The sequence below is a fragment of the Embiotoca jacksoni genome, unplaced genomic scaffold (assembly GCF_022577435.1).
Source record: "Embiotoca jacksoni isolate LCO1_2020_lvr unplaced genomic scaffold, fEmbJac1.0.p SCAF_14, whole genome shotgun sequence".
In the NCBI taxonomy this organism is placed as follows: Eukaryota; Metazoa; Chordata; class Actinopteri; family Embiotocidae; genus Embiotoca; species Embiotoca jacksoni.
In genome coordinates, this window is record NW_027185274.1 from 9,191,150 (window position 1) to 9,214,952 (window position 23,803).

Sequence of the window (23,803 nt, forward strand, 5' to 3'; positions counted from 1 at the left end):
CACTTTCTTTGACGGTTTGTTCATTTCTCTGTTCTGTCGGACTCTCGGCAGTTGCCAGCAAACATGCCGGGATACACTTACTCATAGTGAGTGAGCTGGACAGGCTACTGACCAGGACCACTGGGTGGGTGACAAAGTTACACAATACCAGTGTAATAATTACATTTATTGTAGTAGAATATGCTTCTATTTTTCGTTGTTACTTCTGTCTGGTGAGTCTTATTTGAGGAGCTACATATTCGTGTAGTTTTGTGAGGAGGGTAGACTGCAGGTGTGTGCTTAATGTACTACACTGGAAACTTGTAGCCCAGATTGGTATTCCGCGTCTCAAACTGCTAGACTCAAACCCAGAAAGTTAAAAAAAAAAATAATAATAATCATTTTTTTTAAAAAAAAAAGCCAAATTATAGGCGAGTTAAAAAGACTTATAATGAACTTGACCGATATTCGCGGGAAAAGGTCTTTTTCAAGACTCCGGCGTGTTTGTACAGAGGACAGCACTTTAGAAGGAGCTACTACCGAGCACAGACTGAACGATTTGGTGAAGAAACTTTTAACCAATTTTATTTAATGTAAGTTGAGTGATTCGGGACACTGGAAAGAACTTTGTACTTTACAAGCCGGTCTTCCTGACACTTCAGGAGCAACACGTTTTAACACTATTAGTTGGCCGAGTGCCGCGTGACTGACTGAAGTTACACCATTGGTCAGTCGAATGCCGCGTGACTGATTAGGGCTGCACCATTGGTCGGTTGAATGCCACGTGACTTAGTAAAGTTACACCACTGGTCGGCCGAATTTCGCTACTTCTTACTTACTTCCGTTTTAATTTAAAAATTGAACTTTTCAAATTAAAATCACTCTGGCGTTTCATACACGGTCCAGGGACAGTCATATTTTATGGTTAGCTGTTGCTACATGAGAACTGAGTCATCTCTCAGGAAAGTAATAGAAAACTATTTTAAGAAATATCTCTGGAACCAAACCAGGAGAATGTCTGCTTATGGTCTGTCAGTAATGTACCATGAAAAGTTGAGTGGAAAGACTAACAAAGTACGTTTTATAACCTCATTCATGCTTTCTCTTCATTTATAGAAAAGGTTCCATCAAAACTCACCCGAACCAGCTTATCTTTAAAAAAAAAAAATGTTTTCAAAGTTCTAGATGAACCATTTAAGAGCTACTATATTGTAAACTGCTGTTTGTAGTTTAGCCGTGACACCCTGGAATCACAATTTGTTCCCTAAATGATGTAATCATGCTTTATTGTGGTTCATAATAGCGTATTAATAGTAAATGCATGCTCTGTGCATAAATATAACTGTGTAGAAGTGGACTGAAATTGCATTTTGCCTTTTGTTAAATATGGTGTGGAACATCTACATGTAGTTGCTTGCCAAAGGGTAAAGATCTGTGATAGATGGATGGATGGGTAGATGGGTAGATGGATGGATGGGTAGATGGATGGATGGATGGATGGATGGATGGATGGATGGATGGATGGATGGATGGATGGATGGATGGATGGATGGATAGAAGCAATACACATTACAGAATAAAAATAGAGGTAGTAAAGGTATACGTATACAAAATGTAAAAATGCACACTATATACAAGTAAAATAGAATATGATACAACATTAAATTAAATTAAAAACAGTGCAACAGTGTTACTGTAGATGACATAGATCACACTATGTGTGCAGCAGAAACCAAATCTAGGCTCTAATTACTGTATATCATGACAATAATTGAACCGGTGAAGGGCTGTGCTTTCTGGTGCTCTTTGTGTGTGTGTGTGTGTGTGTGTCGCTCTGAACGGCTAAAGGAAAAACAACTCATACATTCACTACGGAGGGCCATTGTCAAAGAGAAACTCGATGATTCAGTGTTAGTACTTGCAGCAGCAGCAGCAGCAGCTGCAGCGCCACTGGAGGCGTGCTGCTGGTGTGGGCACACGCAATGAAAGCGATCCGAAGCTGCGCAGCACCACGCAACCTGTGTGTCCCGGGCCTTATGGCAACAACAAACAATATTTCTACTCTGGTTGCCCTGTGATTTCCAGATGTCACTGTGGCTGTGTGACATACGTCCCTTTTATTCACTCAGAAATACTGCTCTTACAAGTTGGGACTCTCACTTGTGTAGTAGCCTACTTGAATTTCGTCAGAGTGGTGGTGTCTCAAACCGTCATTCTGCACTCAAACAGCCATTTTACACTCGATTTTGTGGATGGTTTTAAGTGGTACTCGTAGCGCGCTGCATGTTTCCATACTTAACAGTGTGAACGTATTTATGCACTCAAAATAGTGAGTGTTAGAATGTAAGTACGCCATTTGGAACACAGCGAAGGAGTTGTGTGTGTAACTCACGACATAAACTGTATCCCAAATGACGTACTTCCTTTAGTACACTCACGTAGAGTACTCTTACATGTTAGGACTTTTAGTTGTTTTGTACTGAAATGTTGACAGGGTAGTGTTGTCACAAATTGCACAATGCCATTCTGCACTTGTAGGAAATGATTGAAGCATTTGAATGTACCTGGTGGTTTCCTTTTTTCTGCTAAGTGATTGGGAGTGTTTGGTTGTTGTTGTTAGTTCTTTTCTGAAGGAGGCCAGAGAAAATGCAATGCATCACTCTGGGCCGAGCGAAGTTTGGGTTGTGTTGCCACACATTTCATGAGGAGCTTGCTTGGGGTGTTTTGCAGGGATTCTTGGGTAACAAATCAGAGCACTGGGTGCATGAGATACGGACAGGAGCTGCATTTATTGTTGTTGGTTATTCAGAGGACGTCCTCTGAGTAGGCAGTCTTCAAATGTGACCCAGCAAAGCATTGAGGACGCATTGCGTACACACTGCCGAAGAATGTGGCCACACTCTCTGGCCACATTCTGAATGCATGAAATGTAGATCACATCTCGATGTGCTTTTAATGCCAGTTTAGTCGTCAAAAACTACGCTTTTATGGTGCTTTATCGAGCTACCTGAAAACGCATATTTTTCCGCCTTCTGATTCAACAACTGCTGATCTGGTTGCCTTTCATTTGAACTTATTTCCATTATGAATATATATATATAGCTCCAAATAACATGGCTTTTATCACCAGTTTTATCACCTTGGCGGTCTCAAAGTGAGAATTCTTTAGTTAAAACGCCCTAAACCGTTTCCCTTTATTCTCTATGGTATTGCTAAACCACTACGGATGAAATATACTTTTGGCCACTAGTGTGCGCTGCGTTGTCGTTTTGGGGGCTGTGACGTCACACGCCGCCATACTTGATTCACTGCCTGCCTGAAAACAGGATTAAAACACCCGCCGGCAAGATCTCCACATTTATGACCCGTTAAGTTGTGTTTGATGAATGAAAAAAATAAATAACTATATTTCATCCAGGTTCCCTTGACACTGTTTTTTTCACTTAAATTAACGCTATAAAGTTTCTCGCGGTTATTGATTCTATTGTGTACAAAGAGTCGGTGGGATGCGAAGTGGAGCCTTGTTCATTCTGTTCCGTCTTTGTAGGACCTGCCGGGCCTGAGGTGGAGGGGTTGGACCTCCTGGTGTTGGTGTCTCCCTGAGGTGGAGGGGTTGGACCTCCTGGTGTCGGTGTCTCCTTGAGGTGGAGGGGTTGGACCTCCTGGTGTCGGTGTCTCCCTGAGGTGGAGGGGTTGGACCTCCTGGTGTCGGTGTCTCCTTGAGGTGGAGGGGTTGGACCTCCTAGTGTCGGTATCTCCCTGAGGTGGAGGGGTTGGACCTCCTGGTGTCGGTGTCTCCCTGAGGTGGAGGGGTTGGACCTCCTAGTGTCGGTATCTCCCTGAGGTGGAGGGGTTGGACCTCCTGGTGTCGGTGTCTCCCTGAGGTGGAGGGGTTGGACCTCCTAGTGTCGGTGTCTCCCTGAGGTGGAGGGGTTGGACCTCCTGGTGTTGCTGTCTGCCTCCCTGTGTTTGGTGCAGCCCTGGTTCTGACCCCTCACGTGTGGTTGCTTGTGTGTGATTGTGTGCACACGTCAGGAGAAATTCTTAAGGTGACGTTGTCGTACTCTTCTTAATAATATTGGTTAACTTCCTCAAAACTCAAACCACACCCTCCCCCCTCTCGCCACATAGTTCATTTGCCGGCTTAGTTAGGTATTAGTACTGGTGTGTGTATTTGTATTTGTGTATCCTGGTCATAGTGAAAGCTTGAGGAAAGCCATATATTTGGTTTAAAGCTGTATAGTGTAACAAAAAGTGAACACACTTATTTCCTTTTTTTCTTTTGATTTGATTCATTTTGCCTTAAATTAAAATGGGAAACTTGTATTTAATTTCAAATCGGTTTCTGGTGTGTTTGTTATTTTTAAAGGTTAAAGGGTTATTATACACATTTAGTAGTAGTAAATATAGTTACTCTAGTACTGCACTTAAATACAATTTAGAGGTACTTGTATTTGAATTGAATATTTTAGATTGATACATTTCAGAACAGGGTATTGTACTTATTTTATTTTTTTTCACTATATTCTGCAGCTGATACTTATGAACTTTTACTCCAGTAGGATTTTTCGTACTTAGAGTACTCCTGACTCTCCTTGCACACCAGTGAAGTAGAGCCTTTAACACTACCAGGGATCAACCTTTCCATTGTTTACAATGGCAAACTAGGAACAGCGCCACAAAAAAAAAAACCACCAGTGGCCACAAATATATTACATCCGTAGTGTTAAGAACTACCATAGGAATTGAATGCAATGGTAAGAGAGTTAAACTTAAGCATTTTTGGCTACCGTGCGTGAAAGGTCCTCTGTTCGAAACCGGGCAGGAACAGCACAATGTATTTTCCTTTCCTTTTTTTTTTTTTATTATTTTCTTTTTTTTTTTAAGTCCGCATATCCCCAAACCTGAATACAAGATTTCTCTACTTTGCCAATTGTGAAAACGCTGTGACATTTCATCTGTTGTTGGCTCTATGTGTTCATGAGAACATTAACCAGCTGTAAGTCATTATAGGCCTGTATGACGAAGGGCACTCAGCATCTGTACAGCAACACAAACATATTTCGTGAAAAGTGTGATTCATGGACTGTATACAATCTATGATGCAACCTGTGGTATAGACCGAAACAATGAAGTTTGCATTGCAGTTCATCCTGAACAGAGTCCACAACCAACATGGCGTACTTCTGCAGAACCTCCGCCGGGTGGCAGTATGGAGCCAGCTCTCAAACATCTGAAAATATGGTCCCTAACTTCCTTATTAGGGACAATAAAAATATATTAGTGATTCCTGATTCCATTCCACAGAAAAAGTCAGAAGATCGTGGCTGCAGTGACATGTAACCCTAAATATGTAAATACCCAGGGTATAAATATAAAAGATATTATCATCCAAATGTTTGCAATCTGTCATGTTTGACCTGACAGATATGGCAGCTGACTTCAGAGGAAAAAGTGCTGACTTTATCAGGCTTACATAAGTAAATCAGAAAAGAGGTAACTGTTATAGCTAAACCATGTAAGAAGTATTTCCTGTGATTTAAAATATATATATACAGTATATTTTTCCATAATCACATACCGTAACAGCACAAGACTTTTGATCTTCAGAAAAATTTGATGTCACTTCACTTAACCTCCTGAGTTAGAGAGAATATTGTGCATTTGAATGAGTCAGAGCTGTGCCTAACAGAGTGGGTACTTTTCTATGCAACAGGAACTTTTATTTAGTAAAGTTGTAGTTTTTTTTTCCCCCAGTATGATATTTGGAAATAAGGGAGAAGTATTCTTGAGCTTTTAACTCTTCCTCCATGTGCTCTTTTCCCCTAAAGAATACATACAGAAATAGCTTCACTTCACTTGCTGTAAGGGATGAGTGTAGTGGAACTACAACTATCATAATTTCTGAAACAATGCTGGAATCTATAAAAGTGTACCTCGATGAATATTGAATTCTTTCCCAATTCAATGAACTTGTGAACATAATTCTAGTCTAGACTTTAAATGCTATATGTAGTATACATTTCAACCCGATTTTAGCTTTATTATCCCAGTAGGAAGCATTATTGGGACAAATACTGATTAATATAGTATTAATATCAACCAGTTCCTTTCCTTCTTTGTCTATGCCTCTGGAGCATTATTATATTACTGCTTTCTGTAATGTGCTGAATCAGTTTTGCCGACGGTGCCTGGTGATTGCATTCTCTATCACTTCATGAGGCGACCGCTTCATTGTCATTCTGTAAAGCTGGAGAAAGACACAATGAGAACTCGACAGCGCTCTGGGAAATTCAGTCAACATTTTATTTTCAGTATGTATTTCTGAACAAGTCAAAAGTTTGAGGTGCATAGTCATGAAGGGAGCATGAGCAACATGGTCACAAACACAGACAAACAGCTGAACATTCACAGGGAAGTTGATCCAGGAACACTGGCGGTAGCAGATTTGTTTCGCAGTGTGTGCATGTTGAATAGACTGTGGTGATGTAAGCAAAATGTTGGAATTTGCTGCAAGATTTCAACTTACTATAAAATACTGTTATTCGTATAACATTAGTGGCTTAAGGTTAAATGTGTCGCTATGAATCTGTTGTTTCGATTAGGACAGCCCCCGGATGTGTAAAAACATTGTTGAAATAGTTTAAAATGCAGGACTGCAGTGAGAAAATGTGAAGAGGTCAGTGTCAGCCTGTGCTTATAGTTCAAACCTCTAGTTAGCTAGCCTTGGTCTATAAGATAATCTCTTTTTAAGGGTTAAAGGAGGCAGTTTGCTCAGTGTGTAGTATTGACACACATTAGATCAACATGCACCATTCATTTGAACATAGTTAACTCTCTCAAAATGTTCACAATGGAAACACATGTTTGTGCCAAAAGAAGAACATATTTCTCTTGCTTTATCTAATTTTCATTCATCGTCCTCTTGGACTAGGATTGTTGATAAGTTAACTGTTTTTTTTTTTTTGCTGAACTGAGCCGACATTAGATCAATGGTTTCAACTTTTGATCTGTGAGGTACAGAGCTGCAACTAATAGTTAATATTATCAATTAATCTGCCAATGATTTTCTGAGTTAATCAAATCATTGGTTGGTTTATAAAACGCCAGAAAATTTTCAAAAAGCCCCATCACAATTTCTCAAAGCACAAAATGACATTATTAAATGTGTTGTCCCTCCATAATGTAAGACAGAGGAAAAGCACTTCAGATGCTCACATTGAAGAGCACGGAACCATCAAAACTTTTGCAATTGTTTGCTTGAAAAAAGAGTTAAACTAAAAGACGTTTATCAAAATAGTTCACGTTTGATGTTCTTCTGATTGATTAATCAATGAATTGACTAATCGTTGCAGCTCTGGTGTGGAATGTGGGAGACAGTGAGCAGTTGTCAGACTCTTGGCAGTGTGAGTTTCAGCTGCTAAAAATACAGAAGAAGTACAGAGAAATTTGTATCGACATGCCAGTAATACAGCGGTACACAGTAATACAACATGTTGTAGTGGCGTAAGTGTACGAAGTAAGTTGTGTCTCATTGTAATAGTGTTGTAACAACAGCAGACATGAGACTCTTGGATTGGCAGTATGAGTTTCAGCCGCTCTGGCAGTAAGAGCAATACTAACTCTAAGGAATCATAGTGGTCAATCAGAACTCCCAACACGTTGTTGTTTTGGTGAAAAGTCTTCCAGTAGTACCAACACTGTCTAACTATTTACTGTTCTCTGTAGCTGTCAGTGATTTGACAAAACACTGGCATGTGTCCTTTTCCTAATAGATTTAGTGTAACCTTCTACATTACGTTTTACCCTTCTTTTTTTTTTTTTTTTTAAACGTAGATATCCCTTTAAATGGGCACAGGAATTAAAATTCTTATCTTTTATAAACAATCTAACTAGCACTATATCAAGCAGTAGCAACAATTGCAATGCTGTCTATGGTCATGCCTTGTTTTTACTGTGAAAATAGTGGCAAAGATTTTATCACATTTACATGAAATTCTAAATGGGCTTCAGTTGTAAATGTTTTAACTTTGCGATCCTCATAGTCTAAATCTAAATGCTATAAACGCGTGCTGTATGTGTGGTCGGCTCGCACCAGATGGTGGATGATCTGATGTGTTCGGCATTTACCACTGGGTGGCAGTCATACTGTATTTGTTGTGGTGTATTGCGCCACTGCAGAGGGGCAGTCCACACTGCACTGTGCACATTCTGTACTGCAGCAATCCCTGCAGGCAGTTGGCTGACCTCGAGGCTCATGAGAGGTTCAGGATAGGTGTTTTTCTTGGAGGAAGACATGAATAGACCAGAATACCATGGATTTAAAAAAAAAAAAAAAAGTTAAAACAGCCTGGTGCTTTCATGACCCAGTACAATGTCATGGGATTGTGAAGGCATGCAGTACCACAACTAGACCTGCATTAATGCATTAAATCAGGTAGCATTATTCTATCTGTCATGCATGGCCTTCATTAAAACAGAACATCAGTCTTACAGCCTCATCCTGTACATATTAATGGTTTGCTGGGCAGATTGTGATATTGAAGCTTCTCACTTAGTCATTAGTTTTAAATGAATTCATTTTGGCAGAGATAAACACTTTTCTTTCTGGCAGGGTTAATGGGCTTCACTTCAGATAACACACAATTCAAGGTAGGGCTCACAGAAACAAATTTGGACCAAATAATGGGAACTCTGGCCACAAATTTACAGCTTTTCAGTTATATATGCATCACAATCCCTACATGAAAACACGTGCTGTATTTGTAATCCTGTGCCAGGGTTAAAGGTGAGGAAAGTACACTAACAGACAGATCAACTCCACAATATTGCTTTTCCCTAAAGGAAGACTTTGGATGTACATAACCTCTTTACAGATGGATCTCTGCGTGGCTGGTTAGACGTGTGTGTGTGTGTGTGTGTGTGTGTGTGTGTGTGTGTAGCGCTCCATAACATTCACATGTTGTTCAGCATAACGAGGATACTGTATCATTTCTAACACTGCACAGTTACAATGTTGGTAGCTCGTAAAGTACTCACAGTAGTACATCACAAAATTAATCACGATTTCAGTTCTATGAACATAAATCATTCTTGATCCCATTTATAGCCTGCAATGAAATTCCCTTTGAGATAAAGTAGAAAGTTCCATCAAGTGTCGAGAACATTCGGTATTTGTTTGGGCTGTATTACTGTTCTATGTGGTTGCAACAAGGGTTGCTGTTTTTTGCATTTATGAAAGCAGGAACACCAGATATTAGCCCTCTTCTATGGGGCCAAATAGCAATCAGATTGCACTCAGGCTCTTTGGAAACCAATAGTGTGGGAGCCCTGAGAGCTAAACACTCTTAAGAAAATAGGCAAAACACAATCAGACTAAGAAAACGTGTTCACCAATTTTACAATGCAAAGCATTCTTAAAAAAAAAAAAAAAATGCAATGCACATTAAATAAATGAAACGCTGTATTTACTGCACATGTCAGTTGGTGGTTGTGTTATCTTATGATTCACGTGTTGTAAAATTGTTCTTATTTTTTTTTGTCTTGTTTGTGTTTTCTTAGTCACAATTTGTTGAGCTCTCAGGGACACCGTACACGGGACTATTAAATGCAGATGCAGTAATTGCAATTCAGTTGAGATTTCCGATTCTTTAAACACTTTGGTGCAGATGGTCCAGTATGTCAGAGGTGTTTTTATAATGCAGCTTGGAGTTTGAGTTCTTCATCATTTGTCTTCCATCTACTCAGGGAATTTCCTGCCAAATGTAAATGGGACCTAATATAGATCGATCCAATGCAGATAAATCTGTCTAATGTAGATATATGATCCTCATGCCGACACATTAGTCCAACTGAGATACATTTGTGTAGAGTGGATACATACATCGGTACAATGATCAGTGCCTTGGACAGACAGAGTTGCTGGCCAGTCCAGACACATAAAGTGCCTTAAAACAGGTTATTGCATAATCTGATTTCTGTTTTATTGCTTCCATTGAAAGCAAGAAGGGAAACGCACTCCATTATAATAGAGAGCAGCCTGACAGGAGTGAGCGGTTACAAAAATAAAATAAAATCTTGTCATAGAGCTCTGTTCCAATAAGACAGCATGTACCTCAATGTGTACTGCTGTTCTCAGGTATTCAGTCAAAATTACAAACACATCATGAAAATTTTGTTATTTGTTAAATCCCGTCATATATTTTACAAAAGAATGAAAACTGAGGTCACTTCCATGATTTCCTGTTTTTATGAAACCATTCTGAAAACTGGTAAAGTGCTTTAATGTTTATATGCAAGACCAGTGTACTACTCTCTGGTATCAAAGTGTCTCATAGTATGCGAGTGCACGTGTGTGTGTGTGTGTGTGTGTGTGTGTGTGTGTGTGTGTGTGTGTGTGTGTGTGTGTGTGTGTGTGCGTGCTTGTGTGTTAGCCGTTAAAGCTATTCAAGCTGTGTATGGGGGTGTGGCTGCTCATTTGTGCCAGCTTCACAGAAGTGACCTCTCCTACAGTTAACCCGGACAGAGAGAGGGTCGTTTTAGCACTAAGCTCATCTCTGTTGACTTCTAGCCGGGTAAAGTGACGTGAGTTCATAAAGACTTTGTTGATTTTGTCTATATTGGATTGTCTTTTAAAGAAAATAAACATGAATGTTCTTAAATGTGGGCATGTTCTACCATTTATATATAGTTGTATTTTTTTTCTTTTGTCAATTTATTTACAGCAAGGCTCACCAGACTCTTAAACACCTGTTCAAATTTGAAGTGCAAAGACACTGGTACTGTTTAGAAACTCAAAACAAGCCTCTAATAATCTAATCCCGGTTTTAAATAGTCTCAGCAAGTAGTCATTGACTAATCTGAACTCTGGGCAGAGTGAAACACTAAACATATTGACTACTGGCATTGTAGGATTTTTTTTTTTTTACACATTCATTTAATAATAACGTGAACAATTTGGGTATAATTTTTGTAATTATTTAAACATACCTTTGAGACAATATGTTACACGTGTTCCCTGACAGTCTTTACATTCTTTTGCAGTGACCTGTCCCACTGCTGTGCTACCTGCACTACTGCAGCTATACCAATGCACTTGTTGGGCCTGTTGGCACAGTTCAAAATGTGTACTGTATTGTTAAGGTTTTTTTCTTGAGGTGACGATCCAGTTTGTATCGGAAGCCAGCTAGTTAGAGTCCACGAAATGTGGAAGCGAAATAGATCTGGATAAGTGTATTTGTTGCCCTCCTCACTCAAAATATATCCTGCTGAGGTGCAAAGTGCCAACTCTCTAAACTCCTCCAGCAGAGTTGTTTACCTGTATGACTCAAACTTAGAGTTACTAAAACGTTCTTACATTTTGAGAAAGTGTAAAATGTCTTACTTACTTCCCCAGTAATACCTGCAGCCCAATACTCTAAAAGAAGAGCACCCTTTCAATCACCCTGACCTGGTTAAAGGGGTTAAAAGAAGTCGTAGCTGTGTAGGGGTATCGACAGAGCTTCAGACGGTTCAGGCTAATGTGGAGGGTTAAATGGGACCATACGTAGACACGGAAATGTTGATATGAAGTCATATAAAATGCGCACATGCTAAAAATGCATTGGTTATTAGTCAGAAGCAGCATGATTAAGTTCATTCCTTTCTACAGGGAGCTTGGTAGTTGGGGGATTGTCTTTGATGAGGGTTTATTTTTTTAATTATTATTTTTTTTTTTTAATGTTTTCTGTGTTGTTGTTTTTTATCCTCCCAGCAGCAGAGGGAGCTGAAGCAGAACAGGCACCTGTGTTTATCTAAAGCAAAACAAAAGAACCTGTGCAGAACTGGATCCCTCAGTCACCTAAGGAGAGCCCAGTTGTCAGCATTGGCTAGCCAGCGGATCTATGAAAATCTCCTGACAGCGTTAATGAACCAAACACCCCAACTGTGTGTCTACGCCAGCAGTAAACATGAAAGTTCAGGCTGGCATGGCAGAGGTTAAGGTCAATGGACAAAAAAGGTCAGGAAAAAAAAAAAAATCCAGCGCGGGATTCACTTGTTACTCATAAGCACACTAAGTTGACCAGCCATTTTACAAGCAGTGTTTAAAAGGCATATTTACCTGTTTTATTTACAGCTAATGATCTCTTGGTGAATGGCGTTCTGGATTGGGCTCACAGGTGGATTTATGTCAGTGTCACGTGACAGAGAGACGTCTCAGCAGTTTTGTGCTGTTCCTCAGCTGACGTCAATGGCAGTTTATAGATTATGGCAATGCGTCATGGCATCGACGTGTGTGTGTGTTCCCACTGGTCAGGTTCTATTAGGTCCAAGTATGACTTAGAGTTGAGGATTAGACCAGAGCCAAGAATAAAACATACTGTAGCTTGTCAACTGAGACTGGTAAGCGTGTTTTGGTGGGAAGTTAAATTTCATCCATTAAATAAAAAAAACTTAAAACAGTGGCGTATCTGCTTTGTGCAAAGTTCCACGAACTTAATGTAACAGTTATTACATGGCTATGAAGGGTACATAGAAAAAAAAAAGGCAAGGATAATAAGAAAATGTTAAGGAGGAGGGTATGGAAACCACACGTATATAAAATCGGAAGCTGAACTGTAGAGTGTGTTCGGTTCAGTAAGACGTGGAGCAGAATTCAATAACAGAGGCTGCAACAAAGAGGCTGCCATGTAAGTGAGAGAGTGATCCAGGCCTATGCACATTTCCCACTTCCCAAATCTCAAGCATGATTTAAAATAGACATTTACAAGTTGTATTAATTAGCCACTAGTAAGATAAAACAGTCCACTGATAAAAGCTATTTCTCTGAGCGTGTACATTTGTCTAACATATATACAAACATACAGACGTACTTTGCATTTCGCTCAAGCCTTTGGCGTCCCTTTGTTGTCAGCTTTGGCTCCTGAAAGTCCGTTTTCTGTGTTGTCATTCCCTGAGCTCACCAGGCACTCTTTGCTGCAGGGGACAGAGAAACCAAATGTTTAGGTGGGCACCCGTAGAAGAAACAGAAGTGATAAGGGCTATACATTGTCTGTTGTTTGCTGAAGCGATTTTTTTTTTTTAATTTCAAAAAATACCCATCAAAGCCACAGCTAGTAATCTTGTGTTGGACACATTTTCGGAATACGTAATTAAGATTTGACTGAAACATCAAAGAAGTTAATTGAAAACAGAGAACTTGATGCATCTTGGCACCATCTCACCAATAATATTGTGCAAGATCTGTCATAGATATAGTTTATATTTCATCATAAGACAAAATAGATGTGCCATATCTTTAGTTTTTTGGCATGCTGTATGTTGACTGCAGTTGACACTGAGTGGCCAAGCATTGTTTTTGTGATGATTGTGCAGCTTCGCAAGTCATATTTATTCCTAAGTAATAGAAAGAATTCCTACTAACAAGGACAATAACAGTTTTAACTCAATTAAGATGACAGTTTCAACCTGAAATTTCTTTTAAGCTGCATTTCTGATGTCTGACTTTAGAGTCCAAATACAGTCACAGTCAGTTGGCATAATAGGACATTTCAATTATTTTGGTTTTAGTCACATTATTGAGGGTAATTTTTCCCTCTGATCTGCTGATCTGATTATTGATTTGTGTCTCTAATTGTGAGTTTAACATCAATTTGTAATACAGCCAACAGTATAACAATTATCATGATTGATGATGCACACTCTGCTCTCTGAGGTTAGCTCATTTGGTCGTAAAATACCAGCTCAAAGCTAAAGGTTTATACAAAATCTATTTAATAGCCAAAATTTATAAGAAACTCACTGTGGGAGAAAAAAATGCATCTGAAATTTATACAGGACAGGAACTGATGTAAGAAAATAAAAAAAAAACGATGCAGTGCTCTGTACCATGGAACTGGTAATACAAATTGAATCATATTATAGGTCAATATCATATGGTTGCACTCCACATTGTTCTGTCAATATAACATTATTATTATCATCAATTCAGCTAGACTACCTTCACATAGAAAACCAAACAATGACATTTTAATATCCTATTTTTTTAGGAGTAATGAAACCATCAATTACCATATCCAGGTGATAAACACTGGCAGTAATATATTGGATAACAAACCTATTACTGTCTAATATAAAGGATGTTTTTTAAATTGCCCTCAATGCCCCGATTACCATATTCAGCGATCTACTCACTTCTTCTCGTCATCCTTCAGCAGGAAGTGAACAACCAAGGCCTTTATCACCATGACAATGATAACTAAGCCAATGACTCCACCCACCGCTGAGACAATAATGGTTGTCAAAGTATTGTCAACCTCTTTCACTGAAAAGGAGAGAGGGGAAGACATGGTGAGGTGGGTGGGTGGGTAGGTGGGGGCGGGGGGACAAGGATAGGGAGATGACGAAAAAGGATGCAGAGAGAGTCTTATCATAGAGTTGAGCAAGGTACAGTTGTATTTTTGCATGCCAGGCATGTGCAAGTTTGCCACCTACTTTGGTCCACCACTATAAGAGTGAAGACAGCAGTGTGGTTGCGGTTCTTCTCTTTGGGATTCCTGGCAAAGCAGATGTACTCTCCTTCATCTTCAAAGGTGATGTTCCACAGCAAGATGGAAATGTTGTTGGTCTTTGAGGAGCCGACAAACTCCACGCGCTCATGGTACACGCTGACCCTCGGCTCCACACCCTCCATAGGAATCTCTGCTTCACATAACTACGCACACGCACACGCACACACACACACACACACACACACACACACACACACACACACACACATCTACTTAGCTGCACAACATAGTTAATCAAGTATACCAGAGGCTATCATAAAATTCAGAGACTGCTGCTGTTGCGCACAAATAGAGTGCAGCACCGTGATGTGCATGGAGCAGAGGGAAGCTATAACCTTTGTGAGTAAGAATTCAAAGTTAAGTCGCTTTATCAACATCAACATATGTTTTTGTGACCACTGGTAGATGCGTGTTTGAGATTTCACCATGGACTTGAACAGAGAGTGCACATCAAAGGTTGTCTCAAACTTGGGAAATTGGCAACGGAGACACTTCAAATGCTTTAGAAAATGTACGGCAATGAAGCAGTGAGCCAGGCGAGGTGTTTTGAAGGGCATTTGTCTTTCAAGAGGGGCAGAATGTCATCAATGTTTAAGACCAAAGACGTCAGGTCAGGAGCAACCAGGTTGGTTTTCTTTAACATTTATAGGGTTGTGCACTGTGAATTCTTCCCCAAGGCTCAGACTGTCAAAGTCAAGTTCTACTGTAATGTTCTGTGGCATTTGAGGGAAAATGTTTGGTGCAAACAAACTGAGCTGTAGCGCGATAGCACTTGGGTTGTCCAACATGACAACGTGCCTGCTCACAGCACGTCGAAAACACATCAGTTTCTAGCCCGCAACAAGAGAATCATCCCCCCCCCCCCCCCCCCCCAGCAACCCCACTCACTGGATTTTGCTCCCCACGGCTTCCATCTGTTACCCAAAAAGTTGACCCAAAATGTGATGTGCACTCCCTGATCAGGTATTGGGACCATGTTGAGATCACTGATGCGCACGGAACACTGCTCACAAAAATGTTTGTAACTCTAGGTGCAGATTTTGATCAAGTGCCTTAACTTGGACTCCTCACTCACAAAGGATATAGCTTCCCGCGTTCACACGCAGCAGGAGCACTCTTGAAACGTTTTGTTTGCCCCTCATATTTCCATGAGCTCAGATCTATATCAGCACGAGTTAACTTACAAATTATCTAATGAATGCAAAACAATAACTTTTGTTTGTTTATTTATGTCCATGTTGCTTATGCTTGCGGTGTATGCTGTACCTTCTCTAAAGTTCCATTGTCATTATATTGCCATCTGAAGTAGAGGTTTTTGATGCCAATGCAAGAAGAGTAGGTGCAGGGCAGCAGAACTGTGGAGCCATTCATTGCTTCAATTGAAGACACTTTACCTGTTGAAACCTCCAGGCCACCAACACTCCATACACCTGAACCAAGGGAGAAAGGAAGCAAAACCGAAAAGCACTGAAAACATTGTTTTTAATAAACATACAAATACCAATAAAAGAGAAAAAGAAAGTATTAAGGTAAAAACATGGTTTGGCACATATACAGTCCGGACAAAAGCAACACACTGTAGATTAATTACCGGGTCCATTCTAGTTCAGCTCAAAATATTTTCAGGTTTCAGGTCAAAAATGACAAAGGGTAAAGGGATGTTTTCACACTTAGACCCTGAGTGATGGCCCACCTTCGGTTGATGCACAAGATGAGAGCAACTTATGACGAGAGTTGCAGTGAATAGGTGACTAATTGATTAGTTGATTGACAGAAATAGTAATTTGGTAAATAATTGGTTTTGTGATTTTTGGAGACTTTTTTTCTATGAAAAAGATTTTGGGGTTTCTTTAGTCCTTCATTATAAAAAAGTGAAAATCTTTAAGTCGTTGACTTTAGGTCGGGACAAAACAAGATAATCTAGGCAGCACCTTGGACTGTGGGAAACACTGGTCAACATTTTTTGCCATTTTCTGACATCCTGAAGACCAAACAGCTAATCGGGAAAATAATCAATACATGAACCATTAATGAAAACAATTGTTAGTTGCATCGCTACTTGAGTAAGAACACAATTGGTAAATTTCCAAAGGGACTGGAAAACATTGCAGGAGAGAGAAACGTCTGGGCTAACTTGGTCAACCTGCTGCCCACGTGATCCGATTAAGCGGTTGAAAATGGATGAAGACATGGGTGGATGAAGTCATCAAATAAATATAAGTAATGTGAATTTATAGTTTTGTTCTTTCATTGCTATCACTGTCTTCAAGTAGCCAAATTTTGTGAAAGACTACGGTCGGTAATTGACTGAATGACTGACTGTCAACGAATGATTGACAAACAAACCAACAGAGACAGTGAGGCAGAATTGCTCCCATATCAAAACAAAAATATCAACCCAGTTTATTGCAAATTATAATTTTTTTTTTTCTGAGACATTGTTGTTCAAAGCAGGAAACACATGGTAACTCCTTCATTTTTTAGAAGAGTTGCTCATGTTTATTGGTACTTGGGTCCTGCTGGGCAGGTTCTGTTTTTTTTTTCCCCGCAATGACAGCTGGTGAGATTGTCAGATTGTTGCTCTGGTGTCTCACACACTTGGAGTCTATTTATAAATGCACTCCTCCACACTGACCTGCTCAGGATCACATTGCACTTGGACATGGTGTGGACAGGGTTAGAGTACATGCAGGCCGGTGTGTCTATAAGGGACTTACATCTACTTGCATATACGAATTTTGTGCCACCTGCTTTGCAGCACTGTGACAACATCACTATTCGCACTAAACACTGGAATCCCTCGGGTCATCCTGGATTAAATCAATGTTTACTGTTGAAAGCTGGGTGTTGAAAGCTTTGGACATACTGTAATCATTTGGGGTTGCTCACTTTAAAGGTGGCATGAGTTGCCATTTTTAACCATTTCTTCCCACTAACATCCCACAACAGGCAAAATGTGGTTACTGAGACTACATTTTATTAAGTGGCTGTTATAATGAATGTAGTAAAAAAAAAAAAAAGAAAAAAAAAAAAAAAAAAAAAAAAAAAAGAAGCTTCCATTGCCAAATGGTTACGAGTTGGGACCCTAACCTCTTACTGGGGAAACGGTGTGTTTGAGCAAAAATCTGGCACACTAGTTAGAAAATGAGCCATCCATAGTCGAGTGCAGTGTGTAGCAGCATTAGTGTGTTGTGCTTGATCAGTCAGCGGGGAAGGCGACTGTTAGAGGCGAGCATATGATAGAACTTCTGCATTGTTATTGTTGTTCAATCTTTTGGTTTTTCATTTGTTTGGCCTACCGTAGCGAGCTGCAGCCCGCTTTCACTGGCCCGATAGAGGAATGTTATGGTTACTGCGGCTAGGTAAGTGCTTTACTTTATAGAGACTCAACCAACATCAGAGGCTCTTCTGCGGACAATACAGTTAGAACTCAGAGTGGTTGGCGAGCACAGGAGCTAGTAGAACAGGTTGGAAGTGAGGCTGAGACACGGCATCCTGGTAGGCTATGCTGGACCTCAGGCAGAGGTGGAAGAGGAACACTGCACCAGGACATTGGCTATGTGGAAGCAGTGAGCTTGGACTAATTGGGACAACTACCCTTAAAATCACCTGAGAAGAACTTTGTAAGTCAAAACCAGCCAGACTCAAGTTTCTGATCCTGTCAGTGTATGATGTCCTTTCAAGCCCATCCAACCAAGAAGGGAGGTACAGCACAGGTGGCGACATAAACTAGGCACTTAAGGTAGTTACGGAAACTATCTGGAATCCAACGGAGCAAAAATCAGCTATCAACAAGGCACCGCACCCAAGGAAAAGATTTGATTGTTCCAAGCAGGCGGAAGGTCAGATATCTTCAACTGGGAGAGGAATGTAGATGGCGTGGGTGAAGGCCAGCTGGGCCCATTGGTGGGCTCATAGCGGGCCTTGCAGGGCATTAGCTGATAAGTTTCTACATGGGACTCTCAGCCTACTTGGCATCAGAGTGTCTGTAAGAAGAGCCTCCAAGAACATCATCAACACTGTATAAAGGAGGTGATCTATAGTGTGGTGTGCCACTTGGACACAGTCCAAGGACTAATCACCACTGGCTGGGTGGCCCGGGTGACGGTGTCTGATAATGCAAGACCTGAAAACACGCTATGACCCTGGGTTCATCACTGATGTGTCCAAGCTGCGGCATTAACACAAATATTTATCAAATTAACGCTAAATATCTGAATGTTGCTTTTAATATACGTGATGACACAGAGGCCTGCTGCAGAAATATCAGCATGTTAAGCTGTGCTTTTTTAGGTCAGTTTTCTACATTTGTTTATTCATATTTTCAGTACTTAACTTCTTACACATGATATTTTTACTTCTCCTCTGTAGTCATCTTGACTAGTCTCCTCTAGGAAGCATCTCGGGCCATTTGGGTTCTGCTTGTTCTTTTCTCTGGCTGGTTTTGCTCTCTTTTAATGGACTCTTACTATTCTTTTTTTTGCAGCACTGGGCACTCTCTTTCTCGTTCGTCCCCCCCCCTCCCTCAATCTTTCTGTCTACCTCTCAGAACATGCTCCTCCGGGACGCTATAACTAAACATGAAGAGAGGAGAGATGTGGGCATCCAGTCTGGGTACTTTGGTGAGGGACAGTGGCAGAATCAAAACGGCTTAGATGTTTGAAATGTTGGACTGCTTAACTGCCTGTGCTTTTACCCTCGATGATCAATAATCACTGCCGTGATGCTAGTGAGCAATTTTTTTTAAACCCAGTGCTGCATAGGAATAAATGCTGCGAAGGAAAACAAGTGAGAAACCTCCCTTTTTAAATGGCTTGCGTAGTGTGTCTTTATCCTCACTGGACACATGATGATCTTTTACATATCTGAGAGGAGTGTCCCCCCTCATGCCTAGAAATAGATTTCACTCCTCCCTCGCTTTACACCTCTGCTCTCTACTATCACTTTTCATCCCCTTGCTCGTCTCTGTACTCTTCCTCTGTCTTTACAGTTTGTCCTGACAACACCCACAGTTCCACACACTGTAGTAAAGCACTATGCTAGTTAGCCGCTATATGCATGGTTGTCTTTCTATACGTGTGTGTGAAGCCTTGACTGTGCATGTAGTTCATATGCACATACTTATACATTTTATGTGTGTGTTTGTGTGTGTGTGTACATGAATAATAGGCTGGAATGTGTGATATTTTCTTTTTAGCTCCACTATCAAATATCTCTTTGTCCCAGTAGGGAAACATCAATATCTGAATCACTGATGGTAGGGAAAGCAACTGACTACATGTGCGTGTGTGCGCGCGTGTGTGTGTGTGTGTGTGTGTGTGTGTGTGTGTGTGTGTGTGTGTGTGTGTGTGTGTGTGTGTGTGTGTGTGTGTGTGTGTCCTTGGCTGACTGTCAAGGTGAGGTGGGTTTTTTTTCTTTCTTTTAAGTAGGCCAGAGATTGAAGGGTTAATGTGTATCTGGGTGAACCCATAGAGAACTGACCGAGGACACTATTAACTCTTGGGGGAGTGGTGATGGTGGTGGAGGGGGTTGGAGGGGTAGAAAAGAGAGATGAACAGTAAAAAGGGAGGTAATAGAGGAGGCATGTGTGTAGACTGTGTGTAGGAAGTGAGGAAGGGGTCGCAGGGGAAGAACAGCGGAATGGGGGGAATGAGATGTCCTCTCCAAGGTGAATGAGTGACAGCAGGGCGGAGGATTACACCAGCAGCTAAGTAACTCAATCAACAGAACCGCTGGTGTAGAGGTGGGTTCACATTTGCACTTCACATAAACATACGGATGCACACTTGTGTAATATGATAGCCACACAGGCAACAACAGACATGTGGTAGAGCTGTCATATTTACGTGCCGACTGCTAATGAAATGTGACTGGTAATTGCGGTGTTACAACCTCACTGCTCAACATCAGATAGTCTCGTTTCCTATTGGTCCACGACTGCCATGCTGAGGGCTGTCTGTTGTTTGTTTTTTCTTCACAAAAAGGTGATGCACAATTCCTTATGGTAATATATGGCATCCTAGACTGAGGCTTGTGAAATGGACAAGATGAACGTGGTTTAATGCTGGCGTTGAAGTGATGGCTATTTAGCAGGTTTGGACATTTTTGGATAACAGCTCTTGTTTTTTTGAAGTGTGTCTTTAGTCTATGATGCTGCCTGTCTTCAGAGACTTGTGGTCCTGTTACGATGAGAGCTCCTTTATGTATGTGCGACAGCTTAAGGATAAATAATAGGCTAAAGTTCAAAGGAAATAAGTAGGGTCTTTGAATGGGACCAATCTGACAGCATCCGACTGTCACGTTTCGGTTAAATTGTAAATCATTACAATGGTGAGTTTGTTGTATAGTTGTTTAAAAGGCAGGGGTTTTAGTTACAAATCCATATCCCCAATTCCCAGCATAAATGTTTTCCCTTCATCCCACAGCTGGCTGTGATTAGGGCTTTTGTTTTCTCGGCTTTCATTTCCTTTTGCGAAAGGATCTGTTGCAAGAGATTGCCGCGATGTTTTGGCAAAGACGATCGGAACTTAGGGACAGAATTTAAGAAGGGAAACAGTTGTGCATTTCTATGCTGGCATTGAGTTACAACAGATTTGTGCATGTATATCGAGACAAATAACCGTATGTTGTATAAAATCGAGTGTTTAACATCGCAGAATACAGATGAAAAATAGACAGGTATGTTGCCACAAATGAAATAAAGGTTGACAGGAGGGATGAACAGGATGTAGTAACAGGAATTCATCACAACACGAGAGGACATAATAATTAAGGGTTAAACAAAAGAACTACAAAGAGTGGAATGGCAGGACCCAAACAAATCAAAACTTGTACGTGGTTATTTGACACACACGCCGTGAGATGGTTTCTACAAAATGTCTGATGGTTTTCATCATTCATTTCCAAGGTCTTTAGAAGGTCAGTGCAAAAATAAGCAAATGAAGATGAGAGAATAACAGTAAGGACGTGCTGGCAGTGACTACCACTGGGACCTGGATTGTTTTTGGATGACAAGTTTTAGATCTGCAGCTCTGAATAGCTACAAGGCTGCAGCAGTTACTCTGTAGTAAACTATGTTATTTACTGCAGGCCTTTCCTTTACCAGAGGTAAACATTGGGAGTTTTATCCCACTACTGTCATTTTCTTTGCCTTTTTTTTTTTTTTTCCTCTTTTCTCTTAGTCATACTACATCAACACTGTATATTTTTACTGTTTACAGTAAAATATTTGCGGGGGGAAAAAAATGATCGCATAAAGTCATGTAAATGAGTAAAAGGACCGAAGCATCTTTTGTTCAATTTGAGGTTAATTCTGCCCCAAGAAAATATTTCTGGATGGGATATTTGCATTCAGAATAGACTTAAAAAGCAGCACGATATGACACGTCATAAACAATATAGTTCACCTCAGGGTGACACCTCTTGCTCTTGTTTTTGTGACATACAGCTCAACTTTCAAAACAGCTGACAACTTGAAGGAATGTGGGGGGCACCATTGGGCGCAACAACCACGGAATCAGGGAGGGTGTGAGCAAAAGCACACATCACCACTGCACCACTACGTCACTACCAGTCATACTACAATCACACAAACGCATGCACATGAACTGTAACAAATACCATCTTCATGCACTGTAAGAACTGAAACTTTTTCTTTATTTTATTTTGCCAATTTCATCAATTTTTCCTCTGAAAAAGGCAACTTATTAAGTTCATGCATGAAGAGTCACTCATCCAGACTATCGATCACACGTCCACCATGTCCCAATTCACATCAGCCGAAGGCTGAAATTGACCTTGATGCCCTCAGTGCAGCAACAAGTAAACCTTCGTCTACCTGTCTTCAGGTATAGAAAGTGGATGATTAGACATGAGAGATGACGTAGAAGCGACAGAACAGCAGATGTTGGTGTGGAATAATCAGAGATGTTATGAATTTACTGTGACAGCAGCCAACCACCCACCCAGACTGACTCAAAAAAAAAAACACTCATATAAAGGGGCAAACAAGGAAGGTGTGGAGGGAAGAGAGATAAGTTTGAATTTGTTTCTATTTATAAGAGATGACCACCAAACATAAGCTCCATGAAAGCATTGTACAGGGGGAATGGAAGCACGATATTCTGCTGAGATATAGAGGAAGAAGGAGGAATGACATGGCACCTAAAGGTATAGAGGAGTAGAACTCACCGAGCAGCAATGCAACTACCAGACCAGCGTGAAGTAGATCCCCTGATCTCAGCCGACCAGAGACACTGGAACCGGTGCTGTCCACTGACGCCATGACACCAACGCCACCTGTCTGTCTGTCTGTCTGTCTGTGGTCTTGTCTGTTTCTCTGTATGTGTCGTTGTCAGTCTGTCTCCCTGCCTGCCAGTCACTGTGTGCGCGCGCGTGTGTGCGTGTGTGTGTGTGTGTGTGTGTGTGTTTGACTTGTGTGCCTCTGGAGCAAAGGCGGGACACTGAGCTGTGTAGCTGAAGGCAGAGTCTCAAGTCCTGTCCTCTGAGTCCCTCCCTCTTCTCTCCTCCTCTGCACTCTTGTCCCAGGAATGAACAGAGGGAGAAGGCGCAAAGGAAGGGAGGATAAATTCCTTCAGGAAGCTCTCTCTCTCTCTCTCTCTCTCTCTCTCTCCCTCTCCGTCCAGTTGTTCCTCAGCAGCCCGGTGAAAGCAGAGTAAAAAAAAGAAAAGAAAAAAAGACGGGGCTGGAAAATGCAGCAGTGTCTCTTTGCCTCCCGCGCCGTTCGGGTCCTGTTGTCGCGGTCTCTGGCAGACTCGGCGGTGATTATCCAGCAACGCGGAGTGTGAGGCGAAAGGCGGAGAGGAGACGCGAGGCAGAGCGGCAGCAGCCTAGCGGCGTAGTGTCAAACAGCTCCCGCAGCAGCAGCAGCTGCAGCAGCCGCAATAGCCAGGGAAGCACGCTGGCCAGCAAACCCCATAGGTGGGGGGGGGGGGAGACACATAGACTGAGTGGGGGGGGGGGGGGGGGGGGAGGAGAACACACCAGAGGCACAGAGGGATGCTGGAGCGAAGCCAGCAGCCAGGCAGAAAAGCAGAAAGTGCGTGTCTCCCCAGCCGGCTCAGAGAGGAATGAGAGAGAGAGAGAGAGAGAGGTACTGCAGAGGTAGAGGTGAAGAGCGAGGGAGAGGGGGAGAGGGGGAAGGAGAGGACAGAATGAATTGGGAAGTGAGTGTGTGTGTGTGTGTGTGTGTGTGTGTGTGTGTGTTGGGGGGGGGGGGTTGAGGTGTGGGGGGTGTTGGCTGATGTCTGCTGCCA

General features: G+C 41.4%; 1 protein-coding gene across 1 annotated transcript; it reads right to left on the reverse strand.

Moving 5' to 3' along the window:
* Window positions 1–6,271: 6,271 nt before the first annotated feature.
* Window positions 6,272–23,468, reverse strand: LOC138197214 (sodium channel subunit beta-4-like). The gene is made up of 5 exons (XM_069147874.1): window positions 22,719–23,468; window positions 15,795–15,958; window positions 14,452–14,671; window positions 14,152–14,281; window positions 6,272–12,933 (listed from the first exon to the last, which is right to left on the reverse strand). The coding sequence occupies exons 1-5, from the start codon at window positions 22,810–22,812 to the stop codon at window positions 12,843–12,845; spliced, it is 699 nt and encodes a 232-aa protein (XP_069003975.1). The 5' UTR covers window positions 22,813–23,468; the 3' UTR covers window positions 6,272–12,842.
* Window positions 23,469–23,803: the final 335 nt, after the last annotated feature.